This window comes from Lissotriton helveticus, chromosome 5_1 (genome assembly GCF_964261635.1).
Source record: "Lissotriton helveticus chromosome 5_1, aLisHel1.1, whole genome shotgun sequence".
Lineage (NCBI taxonomy): Eukaryota > Metazoa > Chordata > Amphibia > Caudata > Salamandridae > Lissotriton > Lissotriton helveticus.
The window spans coordinates 1,605,172,591-1,605,191,892 of record NC_136065.1 but is presented as its reverse complement, the minus strand read 5'-3'; the positions used below and the strand labels follow the sequence as shown (position 1 = coordinate 1,605,191,892).

The window sequence follows — 19,302 nt, the reverse complement described above, 5'->3', positions numbered from 1 at the left end:
TATCTGCAACATACTGGATGTCAATGTTTGCATTCCACATTTTTAAAATGACTGGATTGTAGTCATTGATATACTTTGACACTTCTGTTCTTTTTAAGTTGTAGGTATTCTTTGGAGATTTCAGAGTTATTGTGTGCCTTCCAGAAGAAAAAAAAAAGAATTTACTCTTCCCTTAGAAATGACTGGACGGGGAAAACCAAACCGACATTTGGTGTAAAATGTTCCTTTACACTTGTATGTTCTTCTGCAATACGTTCCACAACAATGACTTTGGAAAAAAAAAAGAATTTACTCTTCCCTTAGAAATGACTGGACGGGGAAAACCAAACCGACATTTGGTGTAAAATGTTCCTTTACACTTGTATGTTCTTCTGCAATACGTTCCACAACAATGACTTTGGAAACGTAAAACTTGCTGTCTCAAGCTTTGATCTCCTCCTTCTCTTGGAATCTCACATGGCACATACTGTTCAATAAAAGACAATACTGTTTACTCAGAATCATTTCCAACTTTAGGTGCATCCTTGATCCATAGTAGCATATGTATATGAGGTGCACTTCTTGCTTGATACTCCTTTCTCCAAAAGAAATCAGTAATTTTTCCAAGAGGTGGATTCTTTTTATTACAGATAAAAGACCTCATAGCTTAAAACTTATGATTAAAATATCTGCACAGATTTACAGGATCCAATTAACACAGTTCACCAGGAGTCTTTATTTCAACATTTTTTATACTGGAATTTGCTTCTCTTAAAAACTCAAGCAAATCTTCCCATGCATACTCTGCTCAGCTAAGTGTGACAAAACATGTTGGTGTACCTAACTTCTGTAACATACATTTGAGTTCTCCATGACGATGATACCAATACTCATTTGTTCCACGTTGACATGCCATCAAATGAATTAACTGTGCTTCTAAATTTTCATCCGTTTCTTGAACTTTCTCCACAAATTCTTTTGCAGAAAGTAGAGATTGATGAACTCCAGTTTTAAGTATATGTTTCACTGCATACGACAGAGAAGACAAATCACTTTCAAACAAAAGGTGAAATACGTATGGAATGCACTGTCGAAATCTAGGATCTTCAGAATATTATCTTGTTGACCGATATTCTGAAGCTGGAATCTGTACAGGTCGGTCATTATATCGTCCACCTTCTCCAGTAGGAAACAACTGTGGAAAACAACGAGCTTTCAAGCTTTTCTCCCATACACTCATTGGAGTTCCCTATGCTTTGTTCATTTGAAATAACTCAATGCTACTTCCTATCGCATCTTTTGGATGCAAAGGACATATTGTGTAGTGTTCATAAATATCTTCAGTCCTTGACTTGTCTACTTTCTCTATTTGACCACTTGAAATTTCAGATTCATCCTCCAAACGTATTACCTGTTCATCCACATTTACATTTTTTTAAATAAATATTGTTTTCTATAAGATATAAGGTAGCCTTTTCAACTTTATTAACATCCACAAATTCTTGCCATTTTTTCTGACTCTTTGTCATTACTAAACTAACTACTGCCTCATTTTCCTCTTTCTCTCCAGCAATAGTTTCAATGTTTTTCTTAAAATCCAAAGGTAAGTATACCACTCTCCCTTTCAGCCCTTTGCAAGTCTGTTGGTGGCAGTTTACCTGTTTTAGGCTTCATCCGAATTATAGGTTGAAAAGGATGAACAGATTGAATTAGAACCAGTTCATATGTATTCAATTTAGCCAGCTCCTCCGGAATAGCTAATTTCAAGTTATTATGTACTGCTCTAGCAGGCATTTTGTTCTCTTCTAATTTGTTGTAACAATATTTACAAATACGTTGATCACTACCTAACTCAAATCTACCTTCAACAAACAAGTAAGTTGCCAATTCTTCCCACTTACCATTGTTCTCCTTTTCTCTTTTCAAATACAAATCAACATTCCTACTTTGACTTTTATAATGAGTATGTAGACAACAATTACAAACATAGTTTGGTATTTCAGAGCACACTACATTAAACTTTCCAATTTCTTCTTCAAACTGATCAGTGATAATCACTTTCTCATCCCCCCAACATGTGTAATTGTCAAACTTTCACTTTCTATGTACTGCTTTTCTGAACCAAAATATCGCATTTCAATATCATCACACTCTTTTTAAACATCTGATAAAGAACCATAAGAAAGACTTGTATTCAGTTCACTTAAACTTAATGCAGGACTTTTTACATAGTACAGTCCCTTTACAAATTTCCGCATTTCTGAATAGTGTACTGCTAACATCCTCAAATGATGAAAAACACTTTTACAAACTTTTCTTGAAAGACAAGCCAGAGAATGCCCATACTTCTCAGTATATTTCCTTCAATTAATACACACCTTTCCTAGTACAGTAAAAATTTCATAAAACATACATCATCTTTTTTGATGTATGTTTTATGAAATTTTTACTGTACTAGGAAAGTTATGTATTAATTGTCTTTCAGAAAAAACTGTTTTTTCTGAAATTTTAATTTCTTTGTGTGTTCCTTATGTTAAGGATAATACCCTGTCAAGTGAGGTAAAAGATTTTTTAATAAAGAAAACATATATACGTTACATTTTAGTCGGTGGCTAGAATTCTTTTTGAATAATGTGTTTGTGTCATAGTTAAATGTTATTTGGGATGCAAAAGCATTCTCCATAAAGTTAGTCCAGGGAAATTCCCTTTGACTTTGATTGTCGGTGGTACCCTGTTCCCTGGAACAAGTGGGGTCTTCTCTCTTTTATTAACTATTTTCTTACATTACATGGATCTAGTCCTTGTAACAGCTTAATCTTCTGTTTTATACTTTTCTGAGTATATTCTTGTAGCAAATTCCGCATTATTACAATGGATTCCTGTTGAATACTACAAATACTAATCCAACTCCACTGATACACAGGAGCTTGTCAACGTTTCCCTTGCACTTCTTCAGCTATTAACTCTTCTGCACTTTTACCAACCATTTCCTCCTTTGGAAGAGGAAACCATCCTGAACTTCATAGCAACGACCTCCAATATCAACTGCAAATGATAAACTTTTTTCCTGGAAGTCACTTTCCTCATTAAAAAAAGGCTCAGTAGTAGAAGTATGTCTCCAATGTCTACTAAAGATTTTACAAAACTTGGTTCTGTTCACAAGTCTCTTTTTTCTACTTTTGTCTTTCAATACTTTGACTATTTTATCCAATAGTTTCATTCTCTTTAAAATCAAAATGAATAACTTCTGTTTTAAATTGAAAGCAGTATCCACTATACTTTCAATATGCTGCTTCTCTTTGAACTGCAAGATTTTTCTTTTGTATTTGCAGCATGTTTTCATTAAATTCTGAATCACTCTAGATCGAAAAAGTCTCTGACGAGTTTCTTGAAATTGCTTTTGTCTCCGAGTAGCAGATACTATTTCTTTATCATGTTTTCTTTTCCTCGTATTTCCTCGTATTTGAAATTTAACTCTGCTTCACCTTACTTGAAAAATTCTTCTTTTTGCTTTGTGTGATGTTTTTCTAATTAAATGTTTGTAATTTTTTTTTGAAAAATTGTCTTTTGCTTTTATTCGAACAAACTTTCCTTTTCGTCAAATATATATTTTTCTTCTCTTTTTTTCACTTCTTCTAGGCATTTCCAAATTTCAATCCAATGAAATAATTTTCTGAAAAACAAAAAATAGATTCAATTATTTTTCACATTTGTTCACTATGTTAAAATAATAACATACAATTACAAAACTTCCACTAACAACTTCCGGACCCAGTGCTGCAACGTGATGGAGCACGACAGACAAGAACTAAGATGATAAGTATGCAATAGAACATAAAGCAAGTATTTATTTAATTATTTACATACTCCTTTACAATGTATATATAACTGCACTACCTCATACTTTTCATCTCTCCACCACACCCCACAGCAGTTTCTCTGCAACCCACCTCAAACAACTTTATAAATAGTATTTTTAATATTGTTTATCTATGTACTTAGGATGATATTATCAACAAACAGCACACGCAATGATTTACATTATTACCTAAATATTTATCTACAACTACGCAAACATAATGCTGCACCCAGGGCTGGAAATGGAGGGGGTGTCTTGGGGATGTGACCACCAGCAGTTTATTTTTGGGGGCCTCGAAACGGGTCTTAATAGGGCTCTATTTTCCGCCCTCACAAACGTAATCCGTTTTTTTTCTTTATTGCACTGCAGTGACACTTTGAGAGCACGCACATTGCTCACTACTTAGAAGTGCAGACATCATGCCAAGTGACTCACATTGTAGGAAAAGGGAAATCTCTTAAAGAGAGCCATTTTCTCTCAGGATTTCCCTTCTCTTTTTGCAACGCAGGCGCAACATCATCGTGGGTGATTAGCAGACACACCACCAGGCGCGCAACACCCATTGCCCCAGACTCTCTGACACAGCTTCCCAGGCGCACACACAGAGCCGCACCTGAGTTTTTTGTAAAGGAGACTCTGTTCTTTTTCACCCCTTTTTACAGCCCCAACACCCCCTCTCCCTATTATCTGAAAGAATTAGGCTCCAGCGAACTTTCCCTCTGGTTGTGCCTCTGCAAACGACCACAAGCAGGCAACTCCAGCACGAACCTGCTCTCACCTCACACACTTGTTTTAATGCTACAAAAACACACACTTTGCCTGCCTCACTAAATTCTCACACCCCCCTCTATAATATGAACATAAAAGCTTTCCAATTACTTTTATGTTCCTATACTGTACTTCACATGGAAATATAGAACTCAAGGTTCTCAAACCCCCAAATTAGTTCTCTGGTATACTTTCTCAACTATAAGAAGCACATGTATTCAGTATCTGTCAGTCACAGCCACTTTAAAACAGTGTACCTATAAACCACACGACAAAACATTATGGGCCATATGTAGGTAAATTGAGAATACCGAATCCTTAATACCGAATTTTACCGAATCGGTATTAAGGATTCGGTATACGCGATGTAGATAAAATTTCGTTAAAGTTTACCGATTCGTTATGAATCGGTATTAAATACCGATTTCGGACAAATCGGTAAAAAATAAGAATGAAATACCGAATCGGTTTTACCGAATCCATTACCGAATCGGAAATACCGATTCGGTAATTCAAAAATTCGTAATTTGTTGAATCAGCCAATCCTGATTCACCCAATTACCTCCCAAACAGGAAGTGGCTACACCCAGCCAGGTGCACAGGACCTGGAGCTCACAGTGAGGCAGGCAGGCAGACAGCCTGGTGAGCTGAGGATCCAGCAGCAACACAGCCACAAGCAGGACTGCAAAACAACAACAAGCATTGAAATGGTAAGCCAAGACAGGGAGAAGGAGGGAGGTGACAGAAAGAGAAAACTCAAGTTTAGTGACAAGGAGCTGGAGGTCCTGATCCAGGATGTCAGTCAAGAGCACCACAAGCTCTTTGGAGCCCAGTCCCACCAAGTGCCAGAGTCACTGAAGAGGCAAATCTGGAGTGGCATCAGGGACAAGATCAATGCCATAGGTGTGACCCAGCGCACCATAGAGGACATCAGGAAGAGGTGGTACGACCTCAGGAAGACAGCCAAACTGAGGATGGCAGAGAGACTGAGGCAGGCTGGAAAAACAGGAGAAGGGAAAAACAGAGCCCCAGTACCAACACCACTTGAACAGATGGTTGAATCCACCATCCAGCAGGAGAGTGTAATTGGCGTGGGAGACGCCGACAGCTCCGCCAGAGCAGCTAGAAAACAAGGTAAGAAGCATGCCCAGCATGCTGTGCTACCCCCTCCCCAACCCCAATCCCCATAGTGGCAAAGGGGCTCCCACTCCACCCCATGTCTTACTGGATACCTGCAATGCATTATGGGTGATGTAGTCAGAGGGAACATATGAATAGGACAGTCAGGCTAGCAAACACAATAGCATGGTAAAGTAATAGGCAATGTCAGGACAACCACTGTGCTCTGTAGGCATGTTGTTTAATGAAATCACATGGCAGACAGAGCAGTGAGTATATGTACATTTGTGTCTTTACAGGCGAGTCATCTCGCAGTGCAGCAGAGAGCAGCCGAGATAAGTCAGCCAGGCCGGAGGGGAGGCAAAATGAAGACGCCAGCAGGCCTGCAGGGACCACAAGCTCTGCGTCATCACGGCCATCTATTTCACCACCACAGCCATCACCACAGCGCCAGGGAAGTCCACAATCCCCTCTCACACAGTCCCCACTGCGAAGATCACCAACACCCCCACCCCCACAGTCAGGCAGGAGGCATGCCGTGGCCACCCTCCAGCAGATGGAGGAGTCAGATGAGGAGGGCAGAGGGGGCAAACAAAGTCCCATAGGGGAAAGATCCAACAGGGAGAGGTGTAGGTCTGCATCCGAGGGTGCCCACATCTCATCCAGACGCCGCAGGGCAAGGCCGGACAGTCCAGAGGCAGCCGAGCTGGGTGACAGTGTGTTCGCTGGACTGGAAGGCAACATGCTGAAGGTCCAGCGCCTGCAATGGAAAGAACTGAAGTCAATGCACAGGGAGGTGGCACACATGAACAAGCATATGCACAGGATGGAGAAGGGCATCAGTGCTATGGGGGAGAACATGAGTGCAGGAATGGAAAGAGTGGCTACTTCGGTGGACAACCTCTGCAGCCAGCTTGAGCAGGACCGTCTAGCCAGGCGCAGGGAGAGAGAGGCTCCAGGCCTATACCAAGTCGGTGAACCGGCTCGCCACTTCAACATCACTGATGTGTCGCAGGTCCATCGCCATGCAGGAGGAGATGGCGCATTGCAGCAGGGATGTGGCCAGGGGGATGGTGTCCTTGACCTCAGTGCTAGAGCAAATGCAGAATGCTAAGGCTGCCACAATGGAAGGGGGGGGGACAGTGAGGAGGCCACCAGCCGTGGTAGCATCACGCCCTCACCCACCGAGTTCAGAAGGCGTAGTGAACGTAACGTGCCTTCACATGAACAGTCCGACACACCGGACAGTGTTGATAGGGAACGGTCACGGGCAGCACGTGGCCGCAAGAAGTAAGGACCTATGGCTGTTGCCAAGCATGAGTTGGGTGATGTAACCCATGTCCAATTGGACATAGCTCACATTACTGGGGGTGTGCCTAATAAACACCTTGAAATGTAACTGGAACTGGCTCTGTGTCGTTACTCACTCAGAAGTAGTTTGCCGTTATCTCTGCCCGTCTCTGTCTCCCATCATGTTCAATAGCAACACCTGCTGCGCTGGGCTCTGGCTGAGGGTTGTCCTCGTCCTCGTCATCTGAGTCAGTCAGTTCCACTGCTGTTCCTTTTTTGATGGCCAGATTGTGTAGCATTGCACATGTAGCAATAATCTTGCAACATTTGATGGGGCTGTAGAGACGTGCACCTCCAGTTTTGTGGAGGCAACGGAATCTGCTTTTGAGCAATCCAAACGTGCGCTCCACCACGTTGCGTGTGCTCCTATGTGCCACATTGTATCTCCTCTCCCTCGGGGTGGTTGGGTTGAGATATGGTGTGAGTAGATACGGCCGGAGGGCATATGCGCTGTCACCTATGTACAGATGTAAGTGGCATTATGTTGTGTGATCAATAGCTTTAGCCAGGGTGTACATCTGAGTGTGTCACATTTACTTACCTAGTATGTATCCGTCTCCAAATTCACCTGCAAGCAGACGGGTATGGATGCCACTGTTCCGGAAGATGTACGCGTCGTGGCTACTCCCGGGGAATTTGGCCACGATGTCAGTAATTACGAACTTGGCATCACATATCACCTGTACATTGATGGAGTGGGTGGATTTGCGGTTCCTGTAAATGTATTCACTAGCTGCAGGTGGGCAGATGGGTATATGGGTCCCATCTATGCAGCCGATGACGTGTGGAAAGTGTGCCATTTGGTAGAACTCCAGCTTGGTCCTCTGCAGCTCCGCCTGTGTACTGGGGAAGGAAATGTAGTGTTCCATTCTGTCCATCATGGCATCTAGGAAAGTGTTGAAAAAACGGGACAGACAGCTCTGTGACACTCCACCCACTGCAGCTATCACACCCTGGAAACTTCCTGATGCAAGGAGGTGCAGGCAGCAGAGTACCTGGACATGGGTGGGGACAGCGTGGGCCCTTGGTGTCTGATGCTCCAGATAGGGTTTTAGGTCCCGTATTAGCTCCAGGATGGTATCAGGGTGCAGTCTGTATCTTTCATGTATTTCTGCTTCTGTCAATTGGAACAATGTGATGCGCAATCTGTACACCTGCTCCTCCCGTCTCCAGATCCTTAGTCCTGCTGCTCTCAAGCGTAGCCGCCTTGCAATGAGGTAGAGTTCCGCCATTGTGTTCCCACTGATGCATTTTGGGCCTGTTTTTATGCACTCCACCTGATTACCACATGCTCCTGAAAAGTGGTAAATACCGAATCGTTATTACCGAATCCGGTCAATTTCGGTAATACAGAGGTTTGCTACATAGCATTTTTGGGGATTGTTCCGATTCGTTATTTCCGATTAGGTAATATTTGTTTCGGTAAATTGTAACCGTTAATAACGAATCGGTAATTTATTACCGATTCGTTATTAACGATTCCATTCGGTTTTACGTACATCTCACATGGCTAATTACCGGTCGGTAACAACGAAAACTGGCCTTTTTCGGTGTTACCGACCGGTATTCGGCCACCTACATATGGCCCTATGTGTCTAAATTAACGTATAACACTTAAAAGCTTCTTTACATTTCTTTCGCTATATGTACCTTTGTTTAAAACACCACCAGAGAAGGGTGTTGAAGTATGCTCCACAAAGAGCAACTGAAAGCTTATTCTTTATTAAAAAATCTGCCTGTCAATGCTTTTCGCACGCCTTTTCAGCGCCTTCAGAGAGTAGCTGGATGAGTATAATACGTCGTATTTAGAATCGGGGGCGGATGATGCACGGAAATAAGAACGTATAGTTGAATAAAGGGCAAGTGGATACATGGCCAGATGCATCAATGCATCGATGCATAGATCAATGTACCAATGTATGGATGGAAGGATGAATGAATGCAGAGACCAGTACTTACGATAGACGGGTGGGCTGATAAATGCTTAGGATTGATTCTGGGACAGATATATCTATGCATATATAGGCGTATCGCTGCATGAATGGCACAGTGCTTATTATAGGCGAGTGTGCTCATTGATGCTTAAGATAAGCGGACAAACAGATTTATGTTTATATATAGGAAGGAATATATGCATCAGTTAAAATATGGTTGAATGGCGCAGTGCTTAGGATGTATGGATACTGCGCTTTAATTGGGCCAGGTCTGTGGACCGGCACTTATTTTCCGGCAGGCTCCAAACGACTCTCAACCAGGCTCTATTTTCGGCCCTCTCAAAGATAGGACATTTTTTGATTACACTGCAGTGACAGCATGCACATCGATGTACGCATGCTTATTTTGCTCACTACTGAGAACTGGAGACATCACGCTAGGTTACCCACATTGTAGAGGAAAGGGAAATCCATTAAAGAATGTTTTTTTCCGAACCTACGATAATTAGAGAGGATTTTCCAAAGCACGCAATGATACTTATCTTGATTTAGACCACACCCCAACTTGCATAGCCCACACCCCTTTAAGAGCTTGCCCCCCCCTTTTAGAGCACCGCCACTTTGTTTCTCCCACTTGGAACCCTAACTACACCATAGTAACAAACAGTGTAACCTTCAATTGAGACCAGGTTTCATAATTTTCCATCAACGCTATCAGCCTTCTACCACAGTACAAGAGTGTCTATCAGCACGAAGATGTCTTATCCACAGAAATGTTGTGTAATTTGTGTACCTGTCTGCTGAAACACTCATCACCAAAACGTATTAAAACATGTTAGTTTGCCAGAAAAACATATACCATACCATAAAGCGATTCATAAATTGGCACACTGCCACTGCACCACCCTCTTCCCCATCCTTCCTTAACTTTACAAAATTAAGGAAAGAGCCACACTAAACCTAGTAAACACGCTATAGCAATACAAGAACTTAATTTCAACAACCGTCTACCGAAAACGCTCATGAGCAAAGCATATTAAAATATGCAAATTTGTGACTAAAACATATCCCATGCCATACAGCGCTTTTAACTGCTCCCAGTGATACTATATCTCCTAAAGTAGCTCGACATCTGCACATTACTAAATTCTGTTTTCAATCAGCAACATACCCACCTCCACCACAACCACCCCCGCCCTTCCTTAACCGTACGAAATCCAACAGAAACCCCCACCATTCCTACTAACGCCACTATACCCATACACAGGGTTAATTTTAACAGGTGTGTGCCGGAACACATATCAACAAAAAGTATTCAAACATGCAAATTAGATGAAAAAAGATGAACCATCCCATAGCACGGTTAATAAATGGGCCCAGTGAAACTAAATTACCTTTACTAACTACACATACCCACGTTACAAATGTCCATCTTATAAGCAGCAACATACTCTCCTCCCAAACCCAAGCTTAACCTAACAAAATCAAACATCGAGCCCCAGCACTCCTGTTACCCCCCCTATAGCAATACATAGACTTAATGTCAACAGGTGTCTACCGGAACGCTCATCATCAAAAGCTACTAAAACCTGCAATTTTGCAACTCTAACATACACCATACCATAAGACGGTTTATAAACAGTCACAGTACCACCTCAACACCCGCCCTTACTTAACTTTACGCAATGAAAGAAAGAGCCCAAGCAAACGTGGAAGCACCACTATAGTCATACAGAGGCTTAATTTCAACAGATATCACCCAAAAAGCTAATCAGCAAAACATGCAAATTTTCAGGTAAAACATATACCATGCCATAGGGCACTCCACATCTCCACGTTACTATATTCTCTATTTCAAACAGCAGCATAACTACCTCCCCACACCCACCGCCGCCTTGGTTAACTGTACAAAATCAGACAGAAACCCCCACCATTCCTGGTAGCGCCACTAAAACACAGGGTTAATTTTAACAGGTGTCTACCGGCACACTTATCAGCAAAAACTATTCAAACATACAAATTGGCAGGTAAAACGTAAACCATCCCATAGCACGGTTTATAAATGGGCCCAGTCAATCTACACCACCTTTACTAGCTAGACATCTATATGTTACGAAAGTCCTTTAAACACTCTGTAGAGTGTATAGCAGGGGATGGGGAGAGTAAACAGAGTTCTAATTCCCAAACTTTTGATATACCGTCCCTTTACTGTATCTATATTAAAGATATTAAATGGAATGAATAAATTGATGAGTATCTCAAAAGGGATAGTGAAGCTCAGCAACAGTAAAACACGGACCACTTCAACACCTACATATATCCACCACAGCAACATAGCCTAAAATATAGTAGCTCTTAAAATCACATGTAGTTCTCTAATGTCAACAAAGTCATACAGAAAATATACCGCACATATTCATTTTTTTCTCTCACTTTTATAAAACATCTTTTCTAAAGAAGCACTCCCCAAACACTTCTATTCCATAAGAACAGACAATAAGTAATACGTTTACTACAATATATTTTAGTAAATCTACCTTTTCATTAATCGCTAGTAAGAAACTACAAAAACTAATAACTATACCCAAATGCAAACCAGAAACCATGTTCATATTATATCTAAACGTATGATCATATGATTCAAACTATGCGTACATATAAAAGGAACGTATCACTTTTCCTATCTCTATCCCCTCTCCATGTAATCTCCAAACACTGTAGACGACCCCACTGTACAACAACCTACCTTGACTTACATTCAAATCTACCTCTCAGTGTCAACAATGAGAACACAACATGCCCAAATAACATTTCTGGATTTAGTTTTCTCACTTTTACCTTAATAACACATACATCTCCTACCCCACCCCACCCCAATATTTCCACAAAAAGTATCAGTTGCAAATGTGCAACATTTATTTAATCTCCCCGAATACATTACAAACCCAAATTAACGTTGTACCTCATTTTTAAAACCATACAGTCCTGTAAAGATGAAAAACTAAATTCCTAAACATATATAAAGTACTTATATAACAACAGCTCACATTTTATGCATATTTTATAACCAATATCAAACACCACACTTTACTAACACTATTACTTTGAAATAAAAAATACTTTCAAAATTAAAATACCCTCAAATACTTAATCACTACTATAAAACACATAACACACCTTGTTCATTTCTAACTTACCTTTGTAGTTGTAATCCAGATTTTAAATGACAGACGCATACAATTATTTTTCTGTAACTTAGTACATGTAAAGCTCCTACTTCATCAAGAATGAAATTAGAAATGGCACAATTTCTCTGTCCCTCCACACATAAATACATGTAAAGAACAAATCAGAATGCTTCATTCCTTCAACGGCATTCCAAAACTTACCTCCATTGGTTAATTTTGAATTTTCCATTTGAAAAGGTACCTAATATTCCGTGCCACATACAGGTTCATCCTACACTTTCCGGAACCTTCTACGAAACTTGCAGGTTAAAAGTTCATCATTTCTTTTGTAACCTAACAATATAGTTTTGAAACATTTTATCAAACATTGTGCAGGTTAAATGTTCACACTAGGGGTCAGTAGTTCATCAGCCTTATTCCCAACTCCAACAGCACCTCACCTTAGGCTGCCAGCGCCATCAGACCTGTAGGAGTCAGTGCTTTCCACTTTCCAAATACCAAATTCATTTCAAACACACAAATTTACCTTCGCACTCCCTATATAACACCCTCTAAGCACCATAAACAAGTTACAATGTTCGAAAATAAAGTTCCTCCGAGTAGCTATAACTACATGCTGACAGAACTTGGACAGATGTGGCACAGCGGCAAGAGCACTTGACTTCACAGCATATGACACACAGTTTGGGCTCACGCTTTCATCCCCGAGTCCGGCAGCAGCTCAGCTTAGCAACATGAGACTCTACACACTACCTCACATATTTTCTATACCCCAGGACTTTCAGACCAGTACGGGTCATTAGTTAATCCTAGTAGTTATAAACACATGCTGACACTACTTCCACAGCTGTACTGCAGCATCCATGGCACATGACTTCACAGCATAAGACAAACAATTGGGGCTCACGCTCTAATCCCCGAGTCACGCACCACCTCACCTTAGCAGCATCACACTCTAGTAAATACTTCACTTAATTTTCGTAGCCTAGCACTTTCACACCGGTAGGTATGATTAGTTCACTTTGCACCCCCTCTATAGCACACCCTAAAACCCCACAAAGGTTACAGTGCTCCTACCCACATCTTTCCCACATTTGTTGCCCTTTTTCCCACTTACTCGCTTCAACGGAATCACAAAATGGCGGCCAACACTTTCGAGTGACAAATGCTTGCAGCGCTCGCAGCAGCAAGCCTGTGGTCGTAACGCCTCAGCCAATCAGATGGCAGAATTCCCAAATATCGATATCTGTAAATTTCGGTATTTCTCAAAAACTACTGAACAGATATATACCAAATAAACAAAAGAGTGCTTTCTAAACCAAGAACCTTCTCCCTGCCAAATTTGGGATAATTCCGTTCACCCGTTCGACCCGTAGCCTTATCTAAAATTTCCTACGGAAATTAACATCGAAAAACATGTTTTGGGACCCCCCCTTTTTTCTCAGCCCCCCCCTTGACGAATCACCCCCGAACTTTTAACATAGGAGCTGAACTCAACAAAGAATTAGTGTTGGAAATTTCACGAAGATTCATCAATCGGCGCCAAAGTTATTGCCAATAGAATGTTGCCATTTTCCTATGGTAACTAGGTCGTAACTATAACTACCTACTGGCGACTGTCAGTAGGTAATATATATATATATGTATAGATATATATATATGTGTATATATGTGTGTGTGTGTGTGTGTGTGTATATATATTGGCATTCCTTCTCAGTTTCTCTAATTTTAACTCTCCCAAGTGAGCGAATTTTTTTATATATTAACTATCCGAATTTGAGGAAACTCGAATAGAGGAATTTAGAAAATAGAGGTCCAGATTTAATTTCTGGTGGACAGCCCATCCTCCACCATAGTGAAGGAGTAAATTACTCTATCACCATGTTGGAGGTACAACCTGCCGAATTTTGAAATGTCTACTGACTCACTGGACATTTCAAGCATGGACCGGAATCATTGTGTTGGTGGTTCCTGTCAATGGATTGTAAGTTTGGCAATTCTACTGTGCCCTCTTGCCATGGGAGTTTTGCTCCCATGGCGAGGAGTGCATTGAGTATTTTTACTGTGCCTTGCTTCTAGGTTGTTCCTACCTCTAGCTGGCAGTGAAAAATGGCAGTGTTACTGCCCATCTATATCAGGTGGGCGCACATACAGTCAATCCTCTAACGGCACTTACTTTTTTGAGCCAGTTGGAGTAGTCTCTGGTATTATCATACTATGGTTAGTCCGAAATTAAGTCGAGCGAGTGGACCATCATGTTGGCACCGAGGCAACTCCATCGCCATGTCAACAGAGTTCTCTCTCTGACAACATATAAATCTGGCCCGACTCTGGTCCACATCAGCTCAGAAACACAGGACTTACCAGGGTTTCTGTGAAATAGGATATTTTCTGTCTCTAACAGTATCTGTGTTTGTGATTGGAAGATGGGAGGTGGTAATTTCCCTTTGTGTTCTCAATGACAATAATGTCCTTCTATGAAAGGGTTACCTGGCATTATTGAGACAAAGTGATCTGCTTTCCACCTTGCTGGCTCCTTGAGGAAGCTGGTGTTGAGGACTGAGTGCCTGTCAAGCAGTGTGAACTTCCCCATGGTGAGCAACAAAACGAGGGATTTAGTCCCACATCTATGTACTGGGGTGAATGTATGACATTGTTCTGCATTCTGTCCATCAATTGTTCTTTTTGCATTTGTCACCCCGAGTGGGATGTGTATGCTCAGACGTGAGTCCCGTGCTCTCCATGCCACTGGAGTCAAGCTATCCTGGCTAATGAGGCTGAAAGCCCGAAACCGGTCCTAGGATGCTTGTTTCCAGTCCAAGGAGGACCTGGCCTGGCAGTTCGGGCTGGACTGTTCCCCTTGGGAACAGGGTCACGGCTTATTTGGTCCAAACTGGAATAGCATGGTGAGCAAAAAAACAATGGATTTAGGCCCAGATCTATGTACTGGGGTGAATGTATAACATTGTTCTGCATTCTGTCCATCAATTGTTCTTTTTGCATTTGTCACCCTGAATGGGAAGGGTACGCTCAGATGTGAGTCCCGTGCTCTCCATACCACTGGAATCAAGTTATCCTGGGTGATGAGGGCTGAAAGCCTGACACCGGTCCTAGGATACTTGTTTCCAGTCCAGGGAGGACCTGGCTGGCAGTTTGGGCTGGACTGTTCCCATTGGGTGCAGGTTCAAGGCTCATTTGTATATGGCTGGGTCCAAACTCGAATGGCATGGTGAGCAAAAAAATGATGGATTTAGGCCCAGATCTATGTACTGGGGTGAATGTATGACATTGTTCTGCATTCTATCCATCAATTGTTCTTTTTGCAATTGGCACCCCTAGTGGGACGGGTATGCTCAGAAGTGAGACCCATGCTGTCCATGCCACTGGAGTCAAGCTATCCTGGCTAATGAAGGCTGAAAGCCTGAAACCGGTCCTGGGATGCTTGTTTCCAGTCCAGGGAGGACCTGGCCTGGCAGTTCGGGTTGGGCTGTTCGCATTGGGCGCAGGGTCAAGGCAAATTTGCATATGGCTGGGTCCAAACTTGAATGGCATGGTGAGCAAAGAAACGAAGGATTTAGGCCCAGATCTCTGTACTGGGGTGGATGTATGACATTGTTCTGTATTATGTCCATCAATTGTTCTTTTTGAGGTCTAAATAGAGGCCTTCATACATAACTTCACTTTTAACTTCACTGAGGAAATTGTGTATGTTCTGAAGCTGTTGCATTAATTACAGGGACGTTGATGAATGATGTAGGTCTACTAAACATAACATGTTTTACTACTGGTGCACCACCAACAATACCAACTCTAGATAATTGGTTCTTTAAATATTTTGTTACTCAATCTCATGTTATGAGTTATGTTTTACATTTTAGAATGTAAGGAGATTGGAAGTCATCACATGCCACCAGAACAGTCCGCTCGAATGATGGAGGTTGCACGTGGTTTCCTTGTTCCTTCCAGTAAGTGATAAATGTTTTGCATTTTTACCTTTCACAATGCTTTATGATATAAGGGTGATCAAACCATTTCTATCTTTCTTTTCCAGTTTTATTCATTCTCTCCTTCTTTCCAGCTTCCTTTTTTCCTTCTTTCTTTTAATTCATTATTTTAGTCTTTTCTTTTACTTTTACTTCTTTCCTTTTATTACAGTTGAATATTTAGTTTGCCTGGTCTTACAAAAAAGCACATCGGCCAATCAAAGAGGTGCAATTTTATTGAATATTTATATCAATGCTGTTTCTAGAAATCCACCAAGATACCATTAGACCTACATGATTATCCACAAACAACACTCATAAAATAGTTCATGTTTAATAACATAAATTGGCATTACAACAGAATGTGTTTTCCCATCAGTCCCTATTATAATTTAAGACAAACAATTACTTCATGAAAAGAAGCAATAACAGAGGGTTGAGGCAAAAAGTACCGCACCTGACACGTAATGTTGCTCAGTAGTTGGGTGATGGTGCTTGACAACCAGAAAGTGCACCCCTCTACACTTCCCATTGGGACAGAGTCCCAAAAAACATGAACAAAAGAATGGAATCAGCACACATCAAATCACATATATTATTTCTCAATTAGATTAAACACAAATTGTACTCGACGACTTCAAAGAAACGTGTCTGGTTCAAGTTGTTCTTTACAAAAATACTTGTCATTTTATTGAAAGATAGACAAAATCATTTGAATCAAATTTTCATAAAATCCATTACACCATTTACCCAATGCGGCTCTAGTTATTAATGATCTGCGTATCTAAGAATCCAATGCTATACTTCTTTCTACATGCAAAACATTTTTTTAACATTTCTCAACATCGATTATGGCTTGGAAGTGTTGGTCTCGAAAAGATAAAAAGTGCCTTTTTCTCTACACGAGCGTCGTTGAGTCTTGCTGCCCACCCTGTCGTTTTTTGATGATGTCACTTGAACCATCATCTTTTTAAGATTACTCACAAGTTACCTTTTTGCGCTCCTGATTACCATTGGTTCCTTAGAAGCAATGTTTTATCTTTTGGTGCATTCTAAGTTGTAAATTAAGTCCCCTTGATTACTGAGGGTCCCTGGGAGCCAACTATCCCACCAGGTACCTCCGGTAAGTGCCACACAGCTCGATTGCAGAGAGGTGGTTTCGAGGCCACACCCCTGTTTACTCCACTCTGCAGACACGCCTCTTGGCGAACTGCTGGTGGGTCAATGAGGTCCACTTGTGCCATGAGGACCACAGGACACAAGTGGACTTCATCCCTGGAGCAGCAGTGCTCCTGGAGCAGTGTTTGCAGTGTGGTATGAAAGGGGGCATGCACTCGGACCACTCTCAGAAATTAAGGAGTATGGCGCTTACTGGAGGTACCTGGTGGGCTGGTTGGCCCCCAGGAACCCTTAGGAATGAAGGGGACTTTATAACCCAACTTAAAACGCGCCTGGAGGCGCTTTTGCAGAGTGATGGGGAAAGGGGACATGGCCTTTGTACCCCTCTCATAAATCCTACCATGTGGGGCTTACAGGAGGTAATAGGAGGGTTAGTTGCCCCCCACAGATGTCCTTGGGGGCTAACTACCCCTCTCATTACCTCCAGTAAGTCCCACAAAGTGGGATTGCTAAGACGTCTTCGGAGCCCCCTTTCCCCACCACTCTGCAAACGCGCCTCCTGGCAGACTACGGGTGTGGATGAAACCCAGTTAACTCCAGAGGTACTTTGGGGGCCAAGAAGCCCTCATGGTAACTCCTGTAAGTCCTAGGCAGTGGAATTCCTGAGCGCTGGTCTGAGGCCCAGCATCCTTTCTCCACCACTCTGCAAACAGGACTACTAGTTAAAGAAGTGTTTGCAATGTAATAGGCTTTGCATTTGCGAGAATTAGAGCTATTGGCATTTTACTAATGTTTTTGGTAGTGGAGTGGATATACGTTGTGTGTAGTGGAATTATGTGGTATGTTGTGCAGTGAAATTATGTGGATAGAAAGTAAGTGGTATTTAGTGTACAGGAATTATGTAGAGTGCGATTATGTGTTATAGAGAGTACTTAAGTGGTATGGTAGCCTGTGTTGTGAAATGGAGTGGTAACCTCAGGTTTAGTCTTTCTCGTTTCCATAGATGCTCAACTATGAACTCAGTGAGACAAAAAAAAAGGAATCACTGTGAAGCACTTGTGGACCTTGTCAGAGGTATGAGCAGGGCCATTGGAATTAAGTGACTGTTTGGCTGCACCGACTTTCGCACAATTATACATTTTCTGCATTCACCACATAACCTATCATCTGTCCTAATCTGCAGATTTTAACAAAATAAGCCTTGTTTCTAGCTCAAACTGCTCAAATGTTAACAAAAATGCACTGTCAAGTGTTACAACGTGTTGGAAGGCCCTTTGCAAACCTAGAATAGTCACCTGTCACTTATTGCTAAATGTGGGTGTTAAATTGGTGCTAATGGTGTAAAAGCAACTCTTTCTTCCCTCTGCGCCTTCTGCATTTCTGTTGCTTCTTTCCGCCCGTTTCTTTTTCTGTGCTTCTCTTGTCCCTTGTACTTTCTGCACCTCTCTTCCCTCTTTCTGCTCATCTGTTGTCTCTTTCTGCACCTCATTTGCTTCTTTCTTTACCCCTCTTACAGCTTTCTGCAACTTTGTGCTTCTTTCTGCACCTCTATTCATTCTTTCTGCACTTCTTTTGTTTCTTTCTGCACCTGCCTTGCTTCTTTCTGCATCCCTTTTGCCTCTCTCTCTCTACCCGTCTTCCCTCTTTCTGCATTTATATTGCTTCTTTCTGCACCTCACTTGCCTCATTCTGCACCTCTATTGCCTCTTCCTGCAGTTCTCTCCTCTTTCTGCACTCCACTTGCCTCTTTGTGCACCTCTCTTGTGTCTTTCTGCACCTGCCTTGCTTCTTTCTGTACCCCTTTTTCCTGTTTCTACAACCTTCTTCCCTCTTTGTGTAACTCTCTTGCCTCTTTCTACATCTTTCTTCCCTCTTTATGCACCTTCCGTGCCCCTTTCAGCACCTCTGTTGCTTCTTTATAATGTTCTCTTCATCTTTCTGTACCCCTCCTTCCCCTTTCTGCACCCCTCTTGCATTTTTTCCACCTCTGTTGCTTTGTTCTG

At 41.8% G+C, this 19,302-nt stretch overlaps 1 protein-coding gene across 4 annotated transcripts in view; it reads left to right on the top strand.

Annotated features, from left to right (window-relative positions):
• The window catches only part of LOC144755650 (cytosolic phospholipase A2 gamma-like), a 553,672-nt gene that overhangs the window by 365,007 nt on the left and 169,363 nt on the right, over window positions 1-19,302 (top strand). For 2 of the 4 annotated variants that reach the window (XM_078644802.1, XM_078644804.1), the window contains one exon: window positions 16,076-16,162. In XM_078644802.1, the coding sequence (XP_078500928.1) occupies window positions 16,076-16,162 (87 nt within the window). Of the gene's footprint in view, window positions 1-6,024; window positions 9,569-16,075; window positions 16,163-19,302 lie in introns of those variants that run through there. The other 2 variants (XM_078644801.1, XM_078644803.1) reach the window with 1 other exon arrangement.